Here is a 23,525-nt window from a genome sequence, read left to right on the forward strand (position 1 = left end):
GCGAGAGAGACAAAGAGAGAGAGATGAGAGGGTGGATGTGAGAACAGGCATCTCTATATAAATACACCACAGTGGTATGAATACAGGATATGGGCTCGTCTTTTATAGAGCCGTCATCAGTATTAAGACCCACTAGGAAAGATCATCATTTGTTAACCAGATTGAGCTGCAGTTCACATTTAGTAAATTACTAGTAGTAAGTGAATAGTCCTTGCCAGAGTCAATTCATTTGTAAACCCAAGAGGAGCACTTGATATTCAATTCAATAAGTATCTGAAACATAGACAGCTGGCTAGCATCCAGTTGGAGTCTAAAAGCCGGTACAAATGGGTCAAATTATAGTGATACATCTTTATACAGTTACAAGCCACTTTATTATGTACACCACCCCATTAACAAAAATGGTTTGCTCCTACAGACAGTCACATGACCATGGCTTGCTATATAAAGCATGTAGACAGGCATTCAGTAACTGTTTGACGGAAAGTTAAAATGGGCAAAATTAGTGAACTAAGTGAATATTGTGCGTGGTATGATGTGTCATGACGTTGGCCTGTGGGTAGGTTTATGACCCCCCCCCAATAAATACCCTTCTCCCTTTCCTCTCTCTTGACTCTACAGAAGAACTCTTGAAAAGTCTGTTAAACATACATATAGAGTCTGGGAACATCAAAAGGTGGGGGGAAAGGAACCATATTTCGATAATCCAACCAGTTGAAAATATGCGTTGGTACTTAATGAATATTATGTCAGATCAGTTGGCGTCTGAGACATTCTTACTAATGACAGGACGACATAAACTGTATCTGGGAAAGTCTACACATTATAGTTATCAGATTCACATGGGATTGTTGTGCAATTTAAATGTTTACATATGAAACTATTTGTGAAAAGATTAAATGTAATTTTAGCTTCCAAATGAAAGATTTAGGTTTCCAGCTACAATAGTGATTTACAACATTAACAACGGCTACACTGTATTTCTGATCAATTTGATGTTATTTTAATGGCCCAAAAATTAGCTTTTCTTTCAAAAACAAGGACATTTCTAAGTGACCCCAAACTTTTGAACGGTACTGCTACATTCATTGTTTTTGGACTTTGCAATTCTCCTTGAATGTCTAGCTCTTATTTTGGTGATTGTTAGTTCTCATAGATTATACATACAGTGCCTTCGGAAAGTATTCAGACCCTTTGACTTTTCGACATTTTGTTACGTTACAGCCTTATTCTTAAATGGATAAAAAAAATATATACTCAGCAATCTACACACAATACCCCATAATATTTAAACTCCCCAAATACAGGTGTGCCAAGCTTGTAGCATCATATCCAAGAACACTCCAGACTGTAATCGCTGCCAAATGTGCTTCAACAAAGTACTGAGTAAATGGTCTGAATACTTACGTAAATGTCATATTTCCGGTTTTTATTTTTTATAAATTAGCAAAAACAGTTTTTGCTTTGTCATTATGGGGTATTGTGTGTAGATTGATGAGGATTTTTTTTAAATCCATTTTAGAATAATACTAATGTAACAAAATGTGGAACAAGTCAAGGGGTCTGAATATTTTCCATATGTTATATCTGTTTTAAGCCATTGAAGTTTACACTGAAAGCATTTTTTTTTTTTACACTGTTTGGATTTAAGCGACCTGAAAAATCGTTTGGTGGCCAGCCCAATAATTTCAATGGCAGAAAAATCCCTGTAAAACTAGCTAAAACTCCCAATAAGCTATTCTTGTAGATCACAGACAGCTGGATAGAGAAGTGTGTCAATGACCACAATAAAGGCACAAGGATTTCATCATAGCCAGCCATATCAGCTAGACAAACTGACCACCTCATCCTCACACAGTGGGGTTTGCTGACATGGTACTTTTGCCATAGAAATTTAATTACTAGAACAGGATAAAAAAAAATATTTAGACTACGGCAATTTGACTGGAACACTTAAAAGGGGTTAATCTGGGATTGGCACATGTATTTCTGGACTTTTAAATGAATGATACATAGCCATTGACCTCTGTTGTTTTTCGAATCCCAGATTGCCGCTTAAAAAAAAAGTCAATTTTTGTAATTCTATTACTGTAGCCTTGTCTGGTAGATGACTGAACTCAGAAGAGCAGTAACGCCTGCCAACCCAGGTCCAGTAAAATATCCTGCACTACTATCAAAAGAACAGTGTCAAGGGGGACAATAAAAGGCACCAGGACTCTATTGCCAGCCATTACAGCCAGACTGCTAGGCTGACATTGAGTCCTGTAGCCTTATGTGAAACTGACTGGATTTGATGTAGTAGTAATGCCCTATTATCTATCTATCTATCCATCCATCTATCCATCCATCCATCCATCCATCCATCCATTGCCAGCTGGCCTCCCCACATAACCCACAAAACAGCTGTCTTAGAAGGAAAGACTTCCGAGTATGCCTTTTCTCCACCAGCCTTGCATCTGGAGAGGCTGAGGGAGGGATGAGGGGAGGGAGTAGGAGAGGGATAGGGAGGGTAGGAGAGGGATGGGGAGGGCAGGGATGCGGAGGAGAGGAGAGGGATGAGAGTAGTAGAGGGATGGGGAGGAGAGGAGAGGGATGGGGAGAGGTGAATGGAGGGTTGAGAAGAGAAAAGGGAGGAGAGGGGTAGAGGGAAGGGAGGAGAGAAAAGGGAGGAGAGGGAAGGGAGGAGAAGGATGGAGGGATTGGTGCTGGCAGTCTCTCTCTCTCTCATCAAAGGCTTTGTGTCATTAGTGACAACCAGATAATAAAACGCAGCATAGAAACTTAACGGAAATGGCAGCAGAGAGAGTTAATATCAGACAACCTTAAGAAAGTGTGTGATCTTGTCCCTGGACTCTGACATAGCCACACACTAACATCAACCACAAAATTAATAGAGTATACTCTAGCTAGTTCTGTGTAATAGTAGAGTCAATGCTACTCTTTCAAGCGCATAACCCCTACTATTACTTTATCACTACTAGCCTCCTAACTGGAGCGGCACTAGAGCTAAATTGATGTGCACGTCTCACACCCAGAACCTGTTTACGTCAGGATCTCAGTTCACGTACAAAGTAGACAGCCCCGAAGCTGCCATGGCCGATCTCGTGGAGGTCACAAAAGACTTCCTCTGGGTCATCTTTGAAGAAGAGGTCGGCCTGTTCGGGGTCCTTCGGCACTCCCTTCCGCGTGGACGAGGGCATGGTGGGTGGGCGGGTGCTAGACGGTACCGTGGTTACCGCGGTGTTCCACCTCACTGCAGCTCCTCCTCCTCATCCACGCGCCCCACATTCACCATAGCAACCTGGACGGAACACAAACATACACGTTTGAGAGGGAGTAAGGCCTACACACAACAAAGAGCTGACATGTAGTGTATCGGTTTGGTGTATTAATATGATCGCTTCACAACATGAATTGTCAACTAAATGGACAATAGAACGTATCGAGAAGACATTTACCAACCAGGACCTACAGGATAAACATGCAGAAACATACACACAGATCAAGTGTTTTGAATCGGTACAACCCCTGTCTACAAACGTATTCTACTCATCTCCATTTAACATGTGTGTGTGTGTTTGTCACGTGGACAGTTGGCAGGGTAGAGGAAAGGGAAGGAGATGGTCATGCTCACTGTCTGGTCCTGTTGTTCAACCATGCAGAAAAATCACTCACACACACAGGACAGCTGCAGCCGCTCGCTGTGAGTCATTGGTGCATCACTTCCACACACGAGAGAGAATAGAGAACGCCACGTGATCACACACACACACACACACACACACACACACACACACACAGGCTTGGGCGATATACCGTTTATACCGTATACCGGGGTATTTCCAAATACTGACAATATGATTTCCAATACCGTAAAAAATATTATATATAGTATTTTTTGTATTTTTTTAGTGTTGGGAATAACTTAGGCAGATGCTGCTTGAGTCCATTCTACGCTACTGCTTATAAACTAGAACTAGAAGAAATCTAAGATGTGACAAATGATATCCAGTTCACGGTTCCAGCTATGCATTAACTGGTTTGGTAACTTTCTAGCTACAGTGCCTTGCAAAAGTATTCACCCCCCTCTGCGTTTCCCCTATTTTCTTGCATTACAACCTGTAATTTAAATGGAGTTTTATTTGTATTTCATGTAATAGACATACACAAAATAGTCCAAATTGGTGAAGTGAAATGAAAAAAAATTACTTGTTTCAAAAAATTCAAAGAAATTCAAAACGGAAAAGTGGTGCGTGCATATGTATTCACCCCCTTTGCTTTGAATCCCCTAAATAAGATCTGGTGCAACCAATAACCTTCAGAAGTCACATAATTAGTTAAATAAAGTCCACCTGTGTGCCATAAGTCTCACATGATCTGTCACATGATCTACGCATATAGACACCTGTTCTGAAAGGCCCCAGAGTCTGCAACACCATTAAGCAAGGGGCACCACCAAGCAAGTGGCACTATGAAGTCCAAGGAGCTCTCCAAACAGGTCAGGGCCAAAGTTGTGGAAATGTACAGATCAGGGTTGGGTTCTAAAAAAATATCTGAAATTTTGAACATCCCACAGAGCACCATTAAACCCATTATTAAAAAATGGAAAGAATACGGCACCACAACAAACCTGCCAAGAGAGGGCCGACCACCAAAACTCACGGACCAGGCAAGGAGGGCATTAATCAGAGAGGCAACAAAGAGACCAAAAATAACCCTGAAGGAGCTGCAAAGCTCCACAGCCGAGATTGGAATATCTGTCTTTAGGACCATTTTAAGCCGTACACTCCACAGAGCTTGGCTTTACGGAAGAGTGGCCAGAAAAAAGCCATTGCTTAAAGAAAAAAATAAACAAACACGTATGGTGTTCGCCAAAAGGCATGTGGGAGATACTCTGGTCAGATGAGACTAAAATTGAGCTTTTTGGCCATCAAGGACAACGCTATGTCTGGCACAAATCCAACACCACTCATCACCCCGAGAACACCATCCCCAGTGAAGCATGGTGGTGGCAGCATCATGCTGTGGGGATGTTTTTCATCGGCAGGGACTGGGAAACTGGTCAGAATTGAAGGATGACGCTAAATACAGGGAAATTCTTGAGGGGAAACCTGTTTCAGTCTTCCAGAGATTTGTGACTGGGACGGAGGTTCACCTTCCAGCAGGACAATGACCCTAAGCATACTGCTAAATCAACACTCGAGTGGTTTAAGGGGAAACTTGGAAATGTCTTGGAATGGCCTAGTGAAAGCCCAGACTTCAATCCAATTCAGAATCTGTGGTATGACTTAAAGATTGCTGTACACTTGTGGAACTCATCCAACTTGAAGGAGCTGGAGCAGTTTTGCCTTGAAGAATGGGAAAAAAAATCCCGGTGGCTAGATGTGCCAAGCTTAGAGAGACATACCCCAAGAGACCTGAAGCTGTAATTACTGCAAAAGGTGGCTCTACAAAGTATTGACTTTAGGGGGTGTGAATAGTTATGCACGCTCAAATTTTTCAGTTGTCTTATTTCTTGTTTGTTTCACAATAAAAAATATTTTGCATCTTCAACATGGTAAGCATGTTGTTTAAATTAAATGATACAACCCCCCCAAAATCCATTTTAATTCCAGGTTGTATGGCAACAAAATAGGAAAAATGCCAAGGGGGGTGTATACTTTCGCAAGCCACTGTAAGTGGTTAGATGTCAAGATCAAGCTTTTTGGTTACAGCAGAGACATTCAATCCCCTTCTGGATCAAGATTCCCGTTGCCTAAATTGTTTAGTGCGTAGAAAAAAAGTGTACACTGAGAAAAATATATAAACGCAACATGTAAAGTGTTGTACCCATGTTCCATGAGCTGAGATAGAAGATACCAGATTTTTTCCACATGCACAAAAAGCTTACTTGTTGTGCACAAATTTGTTTACATCCCTGTAAGTAAGCATTTCTGCTTGCCAATCCATCCACCTGACAAGTGTGGCACATCAAGAAGCTGATTAAACAGAATGTAACATTACACAGGTGCACCTTGTGCTGGGGACAATAAAAGGCCACTAATATGTGCAGTTTTGTCACAACACGATGCCACAGATGTCTCAGGTTTTGAGGAAGCGTGCAATTGGCATGCTGATTGCAGGAATGTCCACCAGAGCTGTTACCAGATGATTGAAACTACCATAATCTGCCTCCAACGCTTTTTAAGAGAATTTGGCAGTATGTCCAAACGGCCTCACAACCGCAGGCAATGTGTATGGCGTCGTGTGGGCGAGCGGTTTGCTGATGTCAACATTGTGAACAGAGTGTCCCATGGTGGCAGTGGGGTTATGGTATGGGCAGGTATGAGCTACAGACAACGAACACATTTGCATTTTATCAATGGCAAATTGAATGCACAGAGATAATGTGACGAGATCCTGAGGCCCATTGTCCTGCCAACCGTCCACCGGCCTCAGCTCATGTTTCTGCATGATAATACACGGCCCAATGTCACAAGGATCTGTACACAATTCCTAGAAGCTGAATGTGTCGGCAGTTCTTCCATGGCCTGCATACTCACCAGACCTCACCCATTGAGCATGTTGGGGATGTGTACGACAGCATGTTCCAGTTCCCACCAATGTCCAGCAACTTTGCACAGCCATTGAAGAGGAGTGGGACAACATTCCACAGGCCACAATCAACAGCCTAATCAACTTTATGCATGAGACAAAAGGTGGTCACACCAGATACTGAATGCTTTTCTGATTCACGCCCCTACCTTTTCTTTTAATGGTACACTACATGACCAAAAGTATGTGGACACATGCTCGTCGAACATCCGATTCCAAAATCATGAGCATTATTATGGAGTTGGTCCTCCCTTTGCTGCTATAACAGCTTCCACTCTTTTGGGAAGGTTTTCCACTAGATGTTGGAACATTGCTGCTGGGACTTCCTTCCATTCAGCCACAAGAGCATTAGTGAGGTCGGGCACTGATGTTGGGCGATTAGGCCTGACTCGCAGTCAGCATTCCAATTCATCCCAAAGGTGTTCGATGGGGTTGAGGTCAGGGCTCTGTGAAGGACTGTCAAGTTCTTCCACACCGATCGACAAAACATTTCTGTATGGACCTCGCTTTTTGCACACGGGCATTGTCATGCTGAAACAGGAAAGGGCCATTGTCATGCTGAAACAGGAAAGGGCCTTCCCCAAACTGTTGCCACAAAGTTGGAAGCGCAGAATCATCTAGAATGTCATTGTATGCTGTAGCGTTAAGATGCCTAGCCCGAACCATGAAGAATAGCCCCTGACCATTATTCCTCCTCCACCAAATCTGACAGTTGGCAGTATGCATTGGTGCAGGTAGCATTCTCCTGGTATCCGTCAAATCCAGGTGAAGCGTGATTCATCACTCCAGAAAACCTGTTTACACTGCTCCAGAGTCCAACGGCGGCGTTTCCAAACCCATTTCATGAAGCTCCTGACGAACAGTTCTTGTGCTAACGTTGCTTCCAGAGGCAGTTTGGAACTCGGTAGTGAGTTCGAGGACAGACGATTGATGCACCCTTCAGCACTCGGTGGTCCCGTTCTGTGATGTTGTGTGGCCTACCACCTCGCGGCTGAGCTGTTGTTGCTCCTAGACATTTCCGCTTCACAATAAAAGTACTTACAGTTGACCGGGGCAGCGCTAGCAGGGCAGGAATTTGATATACTGACTTGTAGGAAAGGTGGCATCCTATGACGGTGCCACGTTGAAAGTCACTGAGCTCTTCAGTAAGGACATTCTACTGCCAGTGTTTGTCTATTGAGTTTGCATGTCTGTGTGCTCTATTTTATACACCCGTCAGCAACGGGTGTGGCTGAAATAGCTGAATACACTAATTTGAAGGGGTGTACACATACTTTTGTATATAAAGTGTATCTGTGATCAACAGATGCATATCTGTATTCCCAGTCATGTGAAATCCATAGATTAGGGCCTAATTAATTCATTTATAATTGCCTGATTTCCTTATATGAACTCAGTCAAATCCTTGAAATTGTCACGTTTATATTTTTGTTCAGTATACATAGCACCCCTTTTGTGCACTTCCGGTAATACCATATACCTCGGTATGGTACAGAAACATTATGACAGTATGAACATCTGCATACCGCTCAACCCTACACACACAGCGAGTGTACCCAGGCAGAAACAGTCACAGACAACAATCATCATCATAATTCTCATGAGCTTCATTTTAGAGGTATTCATTGTTTTCAGATACAATGTCATATCAAACCATCTACTACATAGGACAACTCTTTGTTCAAAAAGGCATGGTCATATTTGTTCCTTTTTCACATGAAAGGCATGGAATGACCCGGATTATGTAGAACCTTTGGAACAATGGTGTGTTCTGTGTGTTTTGTGTGTTCCGTTTGGTAAATGCAGACTTGGCTTCCTGCCTGACTTCTTATCTAGCTCTACAATGACATAGACAGTTGTTTATGTTCTCATGCTAACTAACTGTAGTGTGGTTAATGAGGTATTTCTCCTGAGCAGCAGCAGGCCCTCTCTGAGCTGGTTACTACACCTCGGACAACGCTGACTATTTGATAGGAAATGGTGTGAATAACCTATAAATAATGGATGACAGCCTGGTTACAGGGGTTCTAATGTGTAAGCTACAATACTGTACATTGTGTTGTACTCTTGGTATTCCGTCATTGTGTTTAACTAAAGTTCAGTTCTCACACACATTATCATTGCTACGTAATACCCGTGATAAACATGGGTTGAAACATTTAAAAAAAAACATGAATTGGTTCCACCATTGATGTTAGTAATGGGTGAACTACTGCCAATTTATCACAGTTCAGGGTCAAGATTCATCACAGTTCAGGGTCAAGATTCATCACAGTTCAGGGTCAAGATTCACCACAGTTCAGGGTCAAGATTCACCACAGTTCAGGGTCAAGATTCACCACAGTTCAGGGTCAAGATTCACCACAGTTCAGGGTCAAGATTCACCACAGTTCAGGGTCAAGATTCACCACAGTTCAGGGTCAAGATTCACCACAGTTCAGGGTCAAGATTCACCACAGTTCAGGGTCAAGATTCACCACAGTTCAGGGTCAAGATTCATCACAGTTCAGGGTCAAGATTCACCACAGTTCAGGGTCAAGATTCACCACAGTTCAGGGTCAAGATTCACCACAGTTCAGGGTCAAGATTCACCACAGTTCAGGGTCAAGATTCACCACAGTTCAGGGTCAAGATTAATAATAGTTCAGGGTCAAGATTAATCACAGTTCAGGGTCAAGATTCATCACAGTTCAGGGTCAAGATTAATAAAAGTTCAGGTTCAAGATTTCTCCATGTGTTCTGGATGCAATAGATGCCATGTCTCTGGCTGGACTGGGGAGAATTATAGACACAGAACAATAAATACACTCGTAAGCTATAGATAAACTACAAGCCTTCATTGACCCTTCTGACATATGCCAACAGGGAAAACACAGTGTGTGTGTGTGTGTGTGTGTGTGTGTGTGTGTGTGTGTGTAAGCCATGTTTTGTTTCCATTTACTCCAAATACATATAAAGCATTTCAAGGGTGTGTGTGTGTGTGTGTGTCTCCCTCTTCATTGCATCATCCCCGTCTGTCTCCACTCTCCTCCTGTTGAGCTCACAATCTGGATACACAGCTTCCACCAGATAAAAGAACAGAGAGAGAGAGAGAGAGAGAGAGAGACAGAGAGACAGAGACAGAGGAGCAGAGAAGAGAGGTGAGTGAGAGAGATGAGAAAGAGAACAGAGAAGGAACAGAGGAATGAAGAGAATAGAGAGATGGAGAAAGAGAACAGAGGAAGAGAGAGGGCATCAGCGCTTTAACACACGTGGTGATAGAAGGATAGAGGGTCAGCGATAGAAGAATAGAGGATAGAGGGTCGGAGATAGATAGAAGGATAGAGGGTCAGAAATAGATAGATAGAAGGATAGAGGGTCAGAAATAGATAGATAGAAGGATAGAGGGTCAGAAATAGATAGATAGAAGGATAGAGTGTCAGAAATAGATAGAAGGATAGAGGGTCGGAGATAGATAGAAGGATAGAGTGTCAGAGATAGATAGAGTGTCAGAGATAGATAGAAGGATAGAGTGTCAGAGATAGATAGAAGGATAGAGTATCAGAGATAGATAGAAGGATAGAGGGTCAGAGACAGATAAGATAGAAGGTTGGAGATAGAAGGATAGAGGAGGGGGTCGGAGATAAAAATGGAGCAAATTAAGAGGTCACATGGCCTCTCTAGGGCCCCTTTGCTTCCATCCCTCTTCCCTCTCTTCTTGCTCCTCACCCCAGGAATGTGTGATGTGATGCAACCAGGCAACAACAGGTTGAAACTGTGCTGTTGATCCTCACTACCCGCTTACACCATGTGTGTGTGTGCATGCGCATATTGAAATAATTGCAGATCTATCTATGAATGACACTGTGCTGAGGGATGTGATTAGGGACGCGGCTTAGACAGATTAGGGAGTTAGTGCGTGGGTGTGTGTGTGTAAATCGAAGCATGTGTGCTCACGTGTGTGTGTGCGTGCACTCGCACGAGTGAGCACACATACATGCATGTGTCCGTGCGAATGAGTGGGTGCATATGTGTGAGTGCTTGTGGGGATGTGTGTGTAGACGTCTCTCTCTCTCTCTCTCTCTTCCTCATCTCTCTCTCTCTCTCTCTCTCTCTCTCTCTCTCTCTCTATCTCTCTCTCTATTCTATCTATCTCTATATATATATATATATATATATATATATATATATATATATATATATATATATATATATATAGTGATAGAGAGGGGGTAGTAAAGTAGAGTGATGAGGACCTAGCATTTGCGCGAAGGCACACACAGGTCCTCACCTTTGCAATTGCACACAAACATACACTCCCGTTAAGAATATTGGTAAACAGACATGCCCTCACATATCCTCTTACACAAATACACACATTTCACCCACCAATACGGTGGTTTCTCACGCTGTGGGCTCCCCGAGGCCACTGCACTGCCATTACTAATTCATCTTCAAACGTGTTGCTATGAAAGAAGACCATCAGGCTGCTGAATATTACATTCTACAGCTCTGCTCTGATACACACACACGCAAACGTCTTCACGGGACCAAAAAGTCCGAAATGGACCTGGGGCTTTCCCACCCGGACCTGATATGCATAGATTTTTTTAAATGGAGACCCGTTCCATATAGACCTGGTCGGATCCAGACCGATCCCAGTGAGGTAAGCAGCAGAAAAGTAATTTTTAAGCGACTTTACTAAGAGAGAGGCAGAGAGAGAGAGAGAGAGGCAGAGAGAGAGAGAGAGAGGCAGAGAGAGGCAGAGAGACAGAGAGAGGCAGAGAGAGAGAGAGAGAGAGGCAGAGAGGCAGAAAGAGAGAGAGAGAGAGAGGTGCCGCTCTAGCAGGCGGGGAGGGGCAGTACTGGGAGAGAGAGACACGGAGAGCAGGGAAGAGGGAGAGAGAGACCGCAACCAACCAACAAGCCAACTCTTGCTAGTAGACCAAGAGATGCTATAGCTAGGTTATTTATCATCCACTATGATAGATGCTATAGCTAGGTTATTTATCATCCACTATGATAGATGCTATAGCTAGGTTATTTATCGCCCACTATGATAGATGCTATAGCTAGGTTATTTATCATCCACTATGATAGATGCTATAGCTAGGTTATTTATCATCCCCTATGATAGATGCTATAGCTAGGTTATTTATCGTCCACTATGATCTATGATAGATGCTACAGCTAGGTTATTTATCATCCACTATGACAGATGCTACAGCTAGGTTATTTATCATCCACTATGATAGATGCTACAGCTAGGTTATTTATCATCCACTATGATAGATGCTACAGCTAGGTTATTTATCGTCCACTATGATAGATGCTATAGCTAGGTTATTTATTGTCCACTATGATAGATGCTATAGCTAGGTTATTTATTGTCCACTATGATAGATGCTATAGCTAGGTTATTCATTGTCCACTATGATAGATGCTATAGCTAGGTTATTTATTGTCCACTATGATAGATGCTATAGCTAGGTTATTTATCGTCCACTATGATAGATGCTATAGCTAGGTTATTTATCGTCCACTATTTGGATGCATGAAGACCTCTAACACGCAGCACAGGGGTCAATGAACCCCTGACCATCTGAGTCAGCCCAGCATGAGAGCCACCCATTAGTGCCCTCTGCCCGCACTACAAAGACTCGATGCGCGCAAGTACACACACACACACACACACACACACACACACACACACACACACACACACACACACACACACACACACACACACACACACACACACACACACACACACACACACACACACACACACACACACTCAGCAGGAGAGCTCTATTCCACTGAGCACCACCTGGTACAGTGAGATAGATTGTGTATCCAGAAAGTATTCACACCTCTTGACTTTTTCCACATTTAGTTGTGTTACAAAGTGGGATTAAAATGAATTTAATTGTACTTTTTTTGTCAACAATCTACACTAAATACTATGATGTCAAAGTGGAAGAAACATTCCAACACTTGTAAGGAATTAACACTTCATTAATGTGGATGCTACCATGATTCGTGAGAAAGTCATACCCAAGACATGCTAACCTCTCACCATTATAATAATGAAGAATGGCGCCGAAGGAGATGGCTGCCCTTTTTACGATCCCGTAAGCAATTGTTCTATTGCGTGTGTTTTTTCGCATTATTTGTTCCTTATTTTGTACGTTATGTTTCTGCCACCGTGTCTTATGGCCGAAAAAAAACTTCTAGATATCAGGACAGCAATTACTCACCCCGTACTGCAGGAGTACTTTTTCTTCAACAAGTCGGACGGGAAGGATGTACATCAGACGCCCGACAAGGCCCTCATCCCTGTCATTCGCAGGAGAAAGAGACGAAGGTATCAGAGACTGAGGTATCAGGGATGAAGGTCCGGGTGCCTTGTAAGGATCCTATGCCGAGATGGCAATCTACTTTTACCATCGGTCCTATTAGCCAATGTACAATCAATCGATAATAAAATAGATGAACTACGATCATGTATATCCTACCAACGGGACATTAAAAACTGTAATATCTTATGTTTCACCGAGTCCAGGCTGACCGACGACATGAATAACATACAGCTGGCGGGTTTTAAGCTTGTTCGGCAGGATAGAACAGCAGCCTCTGGTAAGACAAGGGGTGGCGGTCTATGTATATTTGTAAACAACAGCTGGTGCACGAAATCTAAGGAAGTCTCGCGGTTTTGCTCACAGTCCACGATTTACCAAGAGAGTTTTCATCTATATTCTTCGTAGCTATCTATTTACCACCACAAACTGATGCTGGCACTAAGACCGCACTCAATGAGCTGTATACAGCCATAAGCAAACAGGAAAATGCACATCCAGAGGCAGCGCCCAAGTGGCCGGGAACTTTGATGCAGGGTAACTCAAATCCGTTTTACCGCATTTCTACCAGCAAAGCACTCCCTAGCCCTCCATTTGACAAATCTGACCATAATTCTACCCTCCTGATTCCTGCTTACAAGCAAAAACAGGAAGCACCAGTGACTCTGTCTATAAGAAAGTGGTCAGATGAAGCAGATGCTAAGATACAGGACTGTTTTGCAAGCACAGACTGGAATATGTTCCGGGATTCTTCCGATGGCATTGAGGAGTATACCACATTGGTCACTGACTTCATCAATAAGTGCATCGATGACGTCATCCCCACAGTGACCGTACGTACATACAAAATCCGCACTGAGCTAAAGGATAGAGATGCCGCTTTCAAGGAGCAGGATACTAACCAGGAAGCTTATAAGAAATCCCGCTACGCCCTTCGACAAACCACCGACTAAGATTTAATCATACAACACCGGCTCTGACGCTCATCGGATGTGGCAGGGCTTGCAAACTATTTCAGACTACAAAGCACAGGCGAGAGCTGCCCAGTGACACAAGCCTACCAGACGAGCCAATTTACTTCTATGCTCGCTTCGAGGAAAAATAACACTGAAGCATGCATGAGAGCATCGCGCTCTCTGTAGCCGATGTGAGTTATAACAGGTCAACATTCACAAGGCCGCAAGGCCAGACGGATTACCTGAAGGTGTACTGCAAACATACGCTGACCAACTGGCAAGTGTCTTCACTGACATTTTCAACCTCTCCCTGTCTGAGCCTGTAATACCAACATGTTTCAAGCAGACCACCATAGTCCCTGTGCCCAAGAACACTAAGGTAACCTGCCAAAATGACTACCGACCCATAGCACTCACGTCTGTAGCCATGAAGTGCTTCGAAAGGCTGGTCATAGCCCTCATTATCCCAGAAACCCTAGACCCACTCCAATTTGCATACCACCCCAACAGATTCACAGATGATGCACTCTCTATTGCACTCAACACTGCCCTTTCTCACCTTGACAAAAGGAACACCTATGTGAGAAAGCTGTTCATTGACTACAGCTCAGCATTCAACACCATAGTGCCCTCAAAGCTCATCACTAAGCTAAGGACTCTGGGACTAAACGACACCCTCTGCAACTGGATCCTGGACTTCCTGACGGGCCGCCCCCAGGTGGTAAGGGTAGGTAACAACACATCCGCCACACTGATCCTCAACACGGGGGCCCCCTCAGGGGTGCATGCTCAGTCCTCTCCTGTACTCCCTGTTCACTCATGACTGCATGACCAGGCACGACCCCAACACCATCATCAAGTTTTCTGATGAAACAACTGATGACCAACATTGATGAGACAGCCTATAGGGAGCAGGTCAGAGACCTGGCCGTGTGGTGCCAGGACAACAACCTCTCCCTCAATGTGATCAAGACAAAGAAGAGGATTGTGGACTACAGGAAAAGGAGGACCGAGTACACCTCCATTCTCATCGACGGGGCTGCAGTGGAGCAGGTTGAGAGCTTCAAGTTCCTTGGTGTCCACATAACCAACAAACTATCATGGTCCAAACACACTAAGACAGTCATGAAGAGGGCACGACAAAGCCTATTCCCCCTCAGGAGACTGAAAAGATTTGGCATGGGTCCTCAGATCCTCAAAAGTTTCTACAGCTGCATCATTGAAAGCATCCTGACTGGTTGCATCACTGCTCGGCCTCCGATCGCAAGGCACTACAGAGGGTAGTGCACACGGCCCAGTACATCACTGGTGCCTCTATACCAGGCGGTGTCAGAGGAAGGCCCGAAAAATTGTCAAAGACAACAGCAAGCAGTACCGGAGCGCCAAGTCTAGGTTCAAAAGTCTTCTTTTTTTACCCCTTTTTTCTCCCCAATTTCATGGTATCCAATTGGTAGTAGTTACAGTTGTCTCATCGCTGCAACTCCCATACGGACTCGGGAGAGGCGACGGTCGATAGCCATGCGTCCTCCGAAACACAACTCAACCTAGCCGCACTGCTTCTTGACACAATGCACATCCAACCCAGAAGCCAGCTGCACCTATGTGTCGGAGGAAACACCGTACACCTGGCGACCTGGTCCGCGTGCATTACGCCCGGCCCGCCACAGGAGTCGCTAGTGCGCGATGAGACAAGGATATCCCTGCCGGCCAAACCCTCCATAACCCGGACGACGCTGGGCCAATTGTGCGCTGCCCCATGGGCCTCCCGGTCGCAGCCGGCTGCGACAGAGCCTGGGCTCGAACCTAGAATCCTGAGACCACTGTGCCACCCGGGAGGCCTCTTAACAGCTTCTATCCCCAAGCCATAAGACTCCTGAACAGCTAATCAAAGAGCTACCCAGACCCCTCTTTTACGCTACTCTGTTTATTATCTATGCAGTCACTAACTCTACCTACATGTAGATGTTTCTGCAACTTACCTGTGCCCCCACACATTGACTCTGTACCGGTACCCCCTGTATATAGCCTCACTATTGTTATTTTACTTCTGCTCTTCAATTATTTTGAACTTTATTTTTTGTATTTTTTACTTATCTATTTTTTACTTAACACTTAAAAAAAATATATGTTTATTATTTTTTCGTTTTTATATCTATTATTTTGTCTTTTTTATTTAGATTTTTAGAATTCGATTTTTTTATTATTTTATTTTATTTCCCCCTTCTGATAACCAGGCGGCGAATCGCATCCTTGCATGTCTGTCAGACATATCAGTGTGGATGACGGATCACCACCTCAAGCTGAACCTCGGCAAGACGGAGCTGCTCTTCCTCCCGGGGAAGGACTGCCCATTCCATGATCTCGCCATCACGGTTGACAACTCCCTTGTGTCCTCCTCCCAGAGTGCTAAGAACCTTGGCGTGATCCTGGACAACACCCTGTCGTTCTCCACTAACATCAAGGCGGTGACCCGATCCTGTAGGTTCATGCTCTACAACATTCGCAGAGGAAGCGGCGCAGGTCCTAATCCAGGCACTTGTCATCTCCCGTCTGGATTACTGCAACTCGCTGTTGGCTGGGCTCCCTGCCTGTGCCATTAAACCCCTACAACTCATCCAGAACGCCGCAGCCCGTCTGGTGTTCAACCTTCCCAAGTTCTCTCACGTCACCCCGCTCCTCCGCTCTCTCCACTGGCTTCCAGTTGAAGCTCGCATCCGCTACAAGACCATGGTGATTGCCTACGGAGCTGTGAAGGGAACGGCACCTCCATACCTTCAGGCTCTGATCAGGCCCTACACCCAAACAAGGGCACTGCGTTCATCCACCTCTGGCCTGCTGGCCCCCCTACCTCTGAGGAAGCACAGTTCCCGCTCAGCCCAGTCAAAACTGTTCGCTGCTCTGGCACCCCAATGGTGGAACAAGCTCCCTCACGACGCCAGGACAGCGGAGTCAATCACCACCTTCCGGAGACACCTGAAACCCCACCTCTTTAAGGAATACCTAGGATAGGATAAAGTAATCCTTCTAACCCCCCCCCCTTAAAAGATTTAGATGCACTATTGTAAAGTGGTTGTTCCACTGGATATCATAAGGTGAATGCACCAATTTGTAAGTCGCTCTGGATAAGAGCGTCTGCTAAATGACTTAAATGTAAATGTAAATATTTATTTAAAAAAAATCTTAAATCTTCTTAAAGCATTTTTTATTGAGGGCCTGTCAGTCAGCATTTGACTGTGAGGTTTACACCCGTTGGTTGAGGGCCTGTCAGTCAGCATTTTACTGTGAGGTTTACACCCGTTGGTTGAGGGCCTGTCAGTCAGCATTCCACTGTGAGGCTTACACCCGTTGGTTGAGGGCCTGTCAGTCAGCATTTCACTGTGAGGTTTACACCCGTTGGTTGAGGGCCTGTCAGTCAGCATTTCACTGTGAGGTTTACACCCGTTGGTTGAGGGCCTGTCAGTCAGCATTTCACTCGAAGGTCTATATAATAGTCCTATATAACCTAGCTCACCACAGTAAGACAGACCGTTCCTCATCATGATGTAGTCCTATATAACCTAGCTCACCACAGTAAGACAGACCGTTCCTCATCATGACGTAGTCCTATATAACCTAGCTCACCACAGTAAGACAGACCGTTCCTCATCATGACGTAGTCCTATATAACCTAGCTCACCACAGTAAGACAGACCGTTCCTCATCATGACGTAGTCCTATATAACCTAGCTCACTACAGTAAGAAAGACCGTTCCTCATCATGACGTAGTCCTATATAACCTAGCTCACCACAGTAAGACAGACCGTTCGTCATCATGACGCAGTCCTATATAACCTAACTCACCACAGTAAGAAAGACCGTTCCTCATCAGACAGTCATTGCTCCATCACGTGTGCGTCAGACAGACAGACAAAGGAATATTAGAAAATATTTGCCATTGCCTGCACTTGGCCTCTGCCAAGGCTTCCAACAACATTATCTTTCATCATGCTTTGTCCAGTTGTATTTGATTTTGTGCTATAGCCCAACTGTCGTTTTAATTGTGCATTGAGATAATGAATGGATGTTGGGAAAGACAGAGGGACAGAGAGAGAGAGAGATAATTAGATAATGATCCTTTCACTTTATATTACTAGCATGATATTACAGAGTAGGATTAGGGCTTTTGATATTATACTGTGGTATTCAATCCCATAGAGAATCACTGCACTTCAGTAAAGCCTTACTAATCAAGACGGACAGCCTGGGTGCAGTAATAACGCTTCACCCCTCATCACCACTGTGGAGTGTACGTGTACTTTACAGTATTAATAACACACGGTCATTCAGTCTCATTTGGATATGAATGGGTGATATGTGTTGATTCAATTGTAATGAACAACTATAGGACATCGGAGTATGCCTGTGAGGGGGAATTAAGCAGTAGAGATTAAAGTGATTCGTGAGATGTATTCTCTCACCGCGCTGAAACATGGGTTATACACATGCGCACACGGTCGGACGGACACACATTCAGTAGAATTTGGAATCAACCACCCCCTCTCCCCTCTGGCAACCCCCTCCTCCCGCTACTCTCGCTCACCCTCCTACACTAAAACCCAGCCCTCCCTCCATCCATGTGAAAACCCAGCCCTCCCTCCCTTCCTCCATCCATCCATGTGAAAACCCAGCCCTCCCTCCCTCCCTTCCTCCATCCATCCATGTGAAAACCCAGCTCTCTCCATCCATCCATCCATGTGAAAACCCAGCCCTCTCTCCATCCATCCATGTAAAAACCCAGCCCTCTCTCCATCCATCCATCCATGTGAAAACCCAGCTCTCTGCCATCCATCCATGTGAAAACCCAGCTCTCTGCCATCCATCCATGTGAAAACCCAGCTCTCTGCCATCCATCCATGTGAAAACCCAGCTCTCTGCCATCCATCCATGTGAAAACCCAGCTCTCTGCCCATCCATCCATGTGAAAACCCAGCTCTCTGCCCATCCATCCATGTGAAAACCCAGCTCTCTGCCCATCCATCCATGTGAAAACCCAGCTCTCTGCCCATCCCTCCATGCGAAAACCCAGCCCTCCCTCCATCCCTCCATGCGAAAACCCAGCCCTCCCTCCCTCCATCCGAAAACCCAGCCCTCCCTCCATCCCTCCATCCGAAAAACCCAGCCCTCCCTCCCTCCATCCAAAAACCCAGCCCTCCCTCCCTCCATCCAAAAACCCAGCCCTCCCTCCACCTCCCTCCATCCAAAAACCCAGCCCTCCCTCCCTCCATCCAAAAACCCAGCCCTCCCTCCCTCCATCCGAAAACCCAGCCCTCCCTCCCTCCATCCGAAAACCCAGCCCTCCCTCCCTCCATCCGAAAAACCCAGCCCTCCCTCCCTCCATCCGAAAACCCAGCCCTCCCTCCCTCCACCCGAAAACACAGCCCTCCCTCCATCCATCCGAAAACACAGCCCTCCCTCCCTCCGAAAAACCCAGCCCTCCCTCCGAAAAACACAGCCCTCCCTCCCTCCGAAAACCCAGCCCTCCCTCCCTCCGAAAAACCCAGCCCTCCATCCGAAAACCCAGCCCTCCATCCGAAAACCCAGCCCTCCATCCGAAAACCCAGCCCTCCATCTGAAAACCCAGCCCTCCATCTGAAAACCCAGCCCTCCATCTGAAAACCCAGCCCTCCATCTGAAAACCCAGCCCTCCCTCCCTCCCTCCATCTGAAAACCCAGCCCTCCCTCCCTCCATCTGAAAACCCAGCCCTCCCTCTCCACCCTACCAAAAAGATTGTCTGTCCCCCCCTCTGCCTTGGCTATGGGCTCCCCAACTCTCTGAGCTCTCTCTGCTGTGTGACTCAACAGCCAGCTTTGCTTCTGGCGTTCTGTGTGTATGTGCTTCTCTTCTCCCAGTGAAGAGTCTAATTCTGAGCAACTGCTTTACGAAGGCAGCAGCAGCATCTTCATGCCGGCTTGAGTATGTAGAGCAGCAAGAGAGGAGCAACCATTAGGGCTCTAACACACACACACACACACCGACCATTAAGGGCTCCAACAAACACGCCGACCCTTAGGGCCTCCAACCCACCCGCCAACCATTAGGGCCTCCAACCCACCCGCCAACCATTAGGGCCTCCAACCCACCCGCCAACCATTAGGGCCTCCACCCCACCCGCCAACCATTAGGGCCTCCACCCCACCCGCCAACCATTAGGGCCTCCACCCCACCCGCCAACCATTAGGGCCTCCAACCCACCAACCATTAGGGCCTCCAACCCACCAACCATTAGGGCTCAACCCACCAACCATTAGGGCTCAACTCACCAACCATTAGGGCTCAACTCACCAACCATTAGGGCTCAACCCACCAATAGCACTTGCCTGCTGAGAGTACTTGTGAACAGAGTGCAAACTGATTTTACATGTTGAATCACATGAAACTGTTGGCATTCAGACGTCAACATTGAGCTGAATGCAAGATCGACTATCAATGTCATGTGTACAACCCTTAATAAAGAGCAGACTCATTTTCCACAGTCGCCTGCTTCCATGCAATATGGACAGAATGATTTAGATAACGGAGGGAGGGAGGGGAGAGTGAAAGGACTGAATAGTACAAAAAGGAAATCAATGAATCACAATGACACCAAGATGGTGTCTGTATCATGTACAGTTCAGATCATAGGGTCTTACAGTATAATGACACCAAGATGTCTGTCATGTACAGTTCACAGATTGTCAGGAAACAGGTACAGGTCTAAAAGGGCCACTTTCATCATGATTTTCAAATGAAGCTTTGATGTGAGAATTGCCAGAACAATCTGGGACACCAAAACTATTTTGGGGTAATGCCGAAGTGGAATCGCCCCTGTACAGTAGCTGTCTGCTAGCGCCGAACGACTACATGCATCATTACCTTAGTATGTGAGGGAGTTGTACTGTTCTCTAGGCCCAGAGCGGGTCTATAGTCCACTCTGCTGCTTCATGGCTGGGACAGATGGAGAAAAACCTGAGGAAACAGAGTAGAGGAAAGAGCATACTTACATAAATAAATAAAATACAGAAAACTTCATGACATAACTGATTAAAACTGGTTGAAATTACGTAATTCACTTCAACAGAGTTTGTACTTAAACAAATATGTACGTATCAGAAGTGCACTGTAATAATTCATAACCCTTACAGGTTGTTCGAGCACACTGTTAGTGGCTAGTACAGTCTAGGCCTATCATACCCTGAGTTGGTTAGGTGGTAGAGCATCCCCATCCACGAAGATACAACAGAGCTCTGGTCTGGCAGCAGCTAGCTAGCTACAGTTCTATCACATCTACAAGAGCTCTGGTCTGGCAGCAGCTAGCTAGCTACAGTACTGTCACATCTACAAGAGCTCTGGTCTGGCAGCAGCTAGCTAGTTACAGCACTGTCACATCTACAAGAGCTCTGGTCTGGCAGCAGCTAGCTAGTTACAGCACTGTCACATCTACAAGAGCTCTGGTCTGGCAGCAGCTAGCTAGCTACAGTACTGTCGCATTTTTTTAATGCTAATTGGCGATATGATTTTTCGCTGGATTTTGATCCCGCTAACGGGATCAGACGCTGAAGAGGTTGTACTGCAGTGCATCTCCTCTTCATGGACTGCACCAGATTTGCCAGTTCTTGCTGTGAGATGTTACCCCACTCTTCCACCAAGGCACCTGCAAGTTCCTGGACATTTCTGGGGGGAATGGCCCTAGCCCTCACCCTTCGATCCAACAGGTCCCAGATGTGCTCAATTGAGATCCGGGCTCTTCGCTGGCCATGGCAGAACACTGACATTCCTGTCTTTCAGGAAATCACAAACAGAACGAGCAGTATGGCTGGTGGCATTGTCATGCTGGAGGGTCATGTCAGGATGAGCCTGCAGGAAGGGTACCACATGAGGGAGGAGGATGTCTTCCATGTAATGCACAGCGTTGATATTGCCTGCAATGACAACAAGCTCAGTCCGATGATGCTGTGACACACCGCCCCAGACCATGACGGACCCTCCACCTCCAAATCGATCCCGCACAAGAGTACAGGCCTCGGTGTAACGCTCATTCCTTATAAGATAAATGTGAATCCGACCATCACCCCTGGTGAGACAAAACCACGACTCGTCAGTGAAGAGCACTTTTTGCCAGTCCTGTCTGGTCCAGCGACGGTGGGTTTGTGCCCATAGGCGACGTTGTTGCCGGTGATGTCTAGTGAGGACCTGCCTTACAACAGGCCTACAAGTCCTCAGTCCAGCCTCTCTCAGCCGATTGCGGACAGTCTGAGCACTGATGGAGGGATTGTGCGTTCCTGGTGTAACTCGGGCAGTTGTTGTTGCCATCCTGTACCTGTCCCGCAGGTGAGACGTTCGGATGTACCGATCCTGTGCAGGTGTTGATACACGTGGTCTGCCACTGCCAGGATGATCAGCTGTCCGTCCTGTCTCCCTGTAGTGCTGTCTTAGGCATCTCACAGTACTGACATTGCAATTTATTGCCCTGGCCACATCTGCAGTCCTCATGCCTCCTTGCAGCATGCCTAAGGAACGTTCACGCAGATGAGTAGGGACCCTGGGCATCTTTCTTTTGCTGTTTTTCAGAGTCAGTAGAAAGGCCTCTTTAGTGTCCTACATTTTCATAACTGTGACCTTAATTGCCTAACATCTGTAAGCTGTTAGTGTCTTAATGACCGTTCCACAGGTGCATGTTCATTAATTGTTTATGGTTCATTGAACAAGCAATGGAAACAGTGTTTAAACCCTTTACAATGAAGATCTGTGAAGTTATTTGGATTTTTACAAATTATCTTTGAATGACAAGGTCCTGAAAAAGTGACGTTTCTTTTTTTTGCTGAGTTTACAAGAAGTCTGGTCTGGCAGCAGCTAGCTAGTTACAGTACTGTCACATCTACAAGAGCTCTGGTCTGGTAGCAGCTAGCTAGTTACAGTACTGTCACATCTACAAGAGCTCTGGTCTGGTAGCAGCTAGCTAGTTACAGTACTGTCACATCTACAAGAGCTCTGGTCTGGTAGCAGCTAGCTAGTTACAGTACTGTCACATCTACAAGAGCTCTGGTCTGGTAGCAGCTAGCTAGTTACAGTACTGTCACATCAACAATAATCACATCCTGTTTACAGTAAGGCACTAAAGTTAAACTGCTAAAAATGTGGCAAAAAATGTAACTTCAGGTCCTGAATAGAAAGCATTACGTTTGGGGCGAACCTAAGTCCAACAACACATCATTGAGTACCACTCCTCATATTTTCAAGCATTGTTGGGTACGCATCACGTCATGGGTACGCATCACGTCATGGGTACGCATCACGTCATGGGTACGCTTGTTATCAGCAAGGACTAGTGAACTCTGGCACCTAGCTCCAGTCTGGCCATGCTGTCAGTGGCAAGACAACAAAATAACATGTTGTGATGTGAACATCCATCCAACCAGACAACAGCCAAAAGAAAAGAGAGACTCACATTATTCATCCAACGACCCCTAAGCTCTTCCAAGATAACTACTTCCTCTTTCTCCAAATTATTTCTCTCTCTCCTCTAGATAACACAGGCCTCAAATCTCTCTAGTAAACACAGGCCTCAAATCTCTCTCTCTCCTCTAGTAAACACAGGCCTCAAATCTCTCTCTCTCCTC

At 45.5% G+C, this 23,525-nt stretch overlaps 1 protein-coding gene across 4 annotated transcripts in view; it reads right to left on the reverse strand.

Moving 5' to 3' along the window:
* Positions 1 to 23,525, reverse strand: part of LOC106579820 (serine/threonine-protein kinase TAO3) — a 133,961-nt gene that overhangs the window by 56,107 nt on the left and 54,329 nt on the right. For 2 of the 4 annotated variants that reach the window (XM_014160027.2, XM_045704275.1), the window contains exons 2-4: positions 20,782 to 20,874; positions 12,834 to 12,912; positions 3,069 to 3,301 (exon numbers count right to left, since the gene is read on the reverse strand). In XM_014160027.2, the coding sequence (XP_014015502.1) occupies positions 3,069 to 3,200 (132 nt within the window). In that variant the 5' untranslated portion in view covers positions 3,201 to 3,301; positions 12,834 to 12,912; positions 20,782 to 20,874. The remainder of the gene's footprint in view (positions 1 to 3,068; positions 3,302 to 12,833; positions 12,913 to 20,781; positions 20,875 to 23,525) is intronic. The other 2 variants (XM_014160025.2, XM_014160026.2) reach the window with 1 other exon arrangement.

This window comes from Salmo salar, chromosome ssa20, assembly GCF_905237065.1.
Source record: "Salmo salar chromosome ssa20, Ssal_v3.1, whole genome shotgun sequence".
NCBI classification, from domain to species: domain Eukaryota; kingdom Metazoa; phylum Chordata; class Actinopteri; order Salmoniformes; family Salmonidae; genus Salmo; species Salmo salar.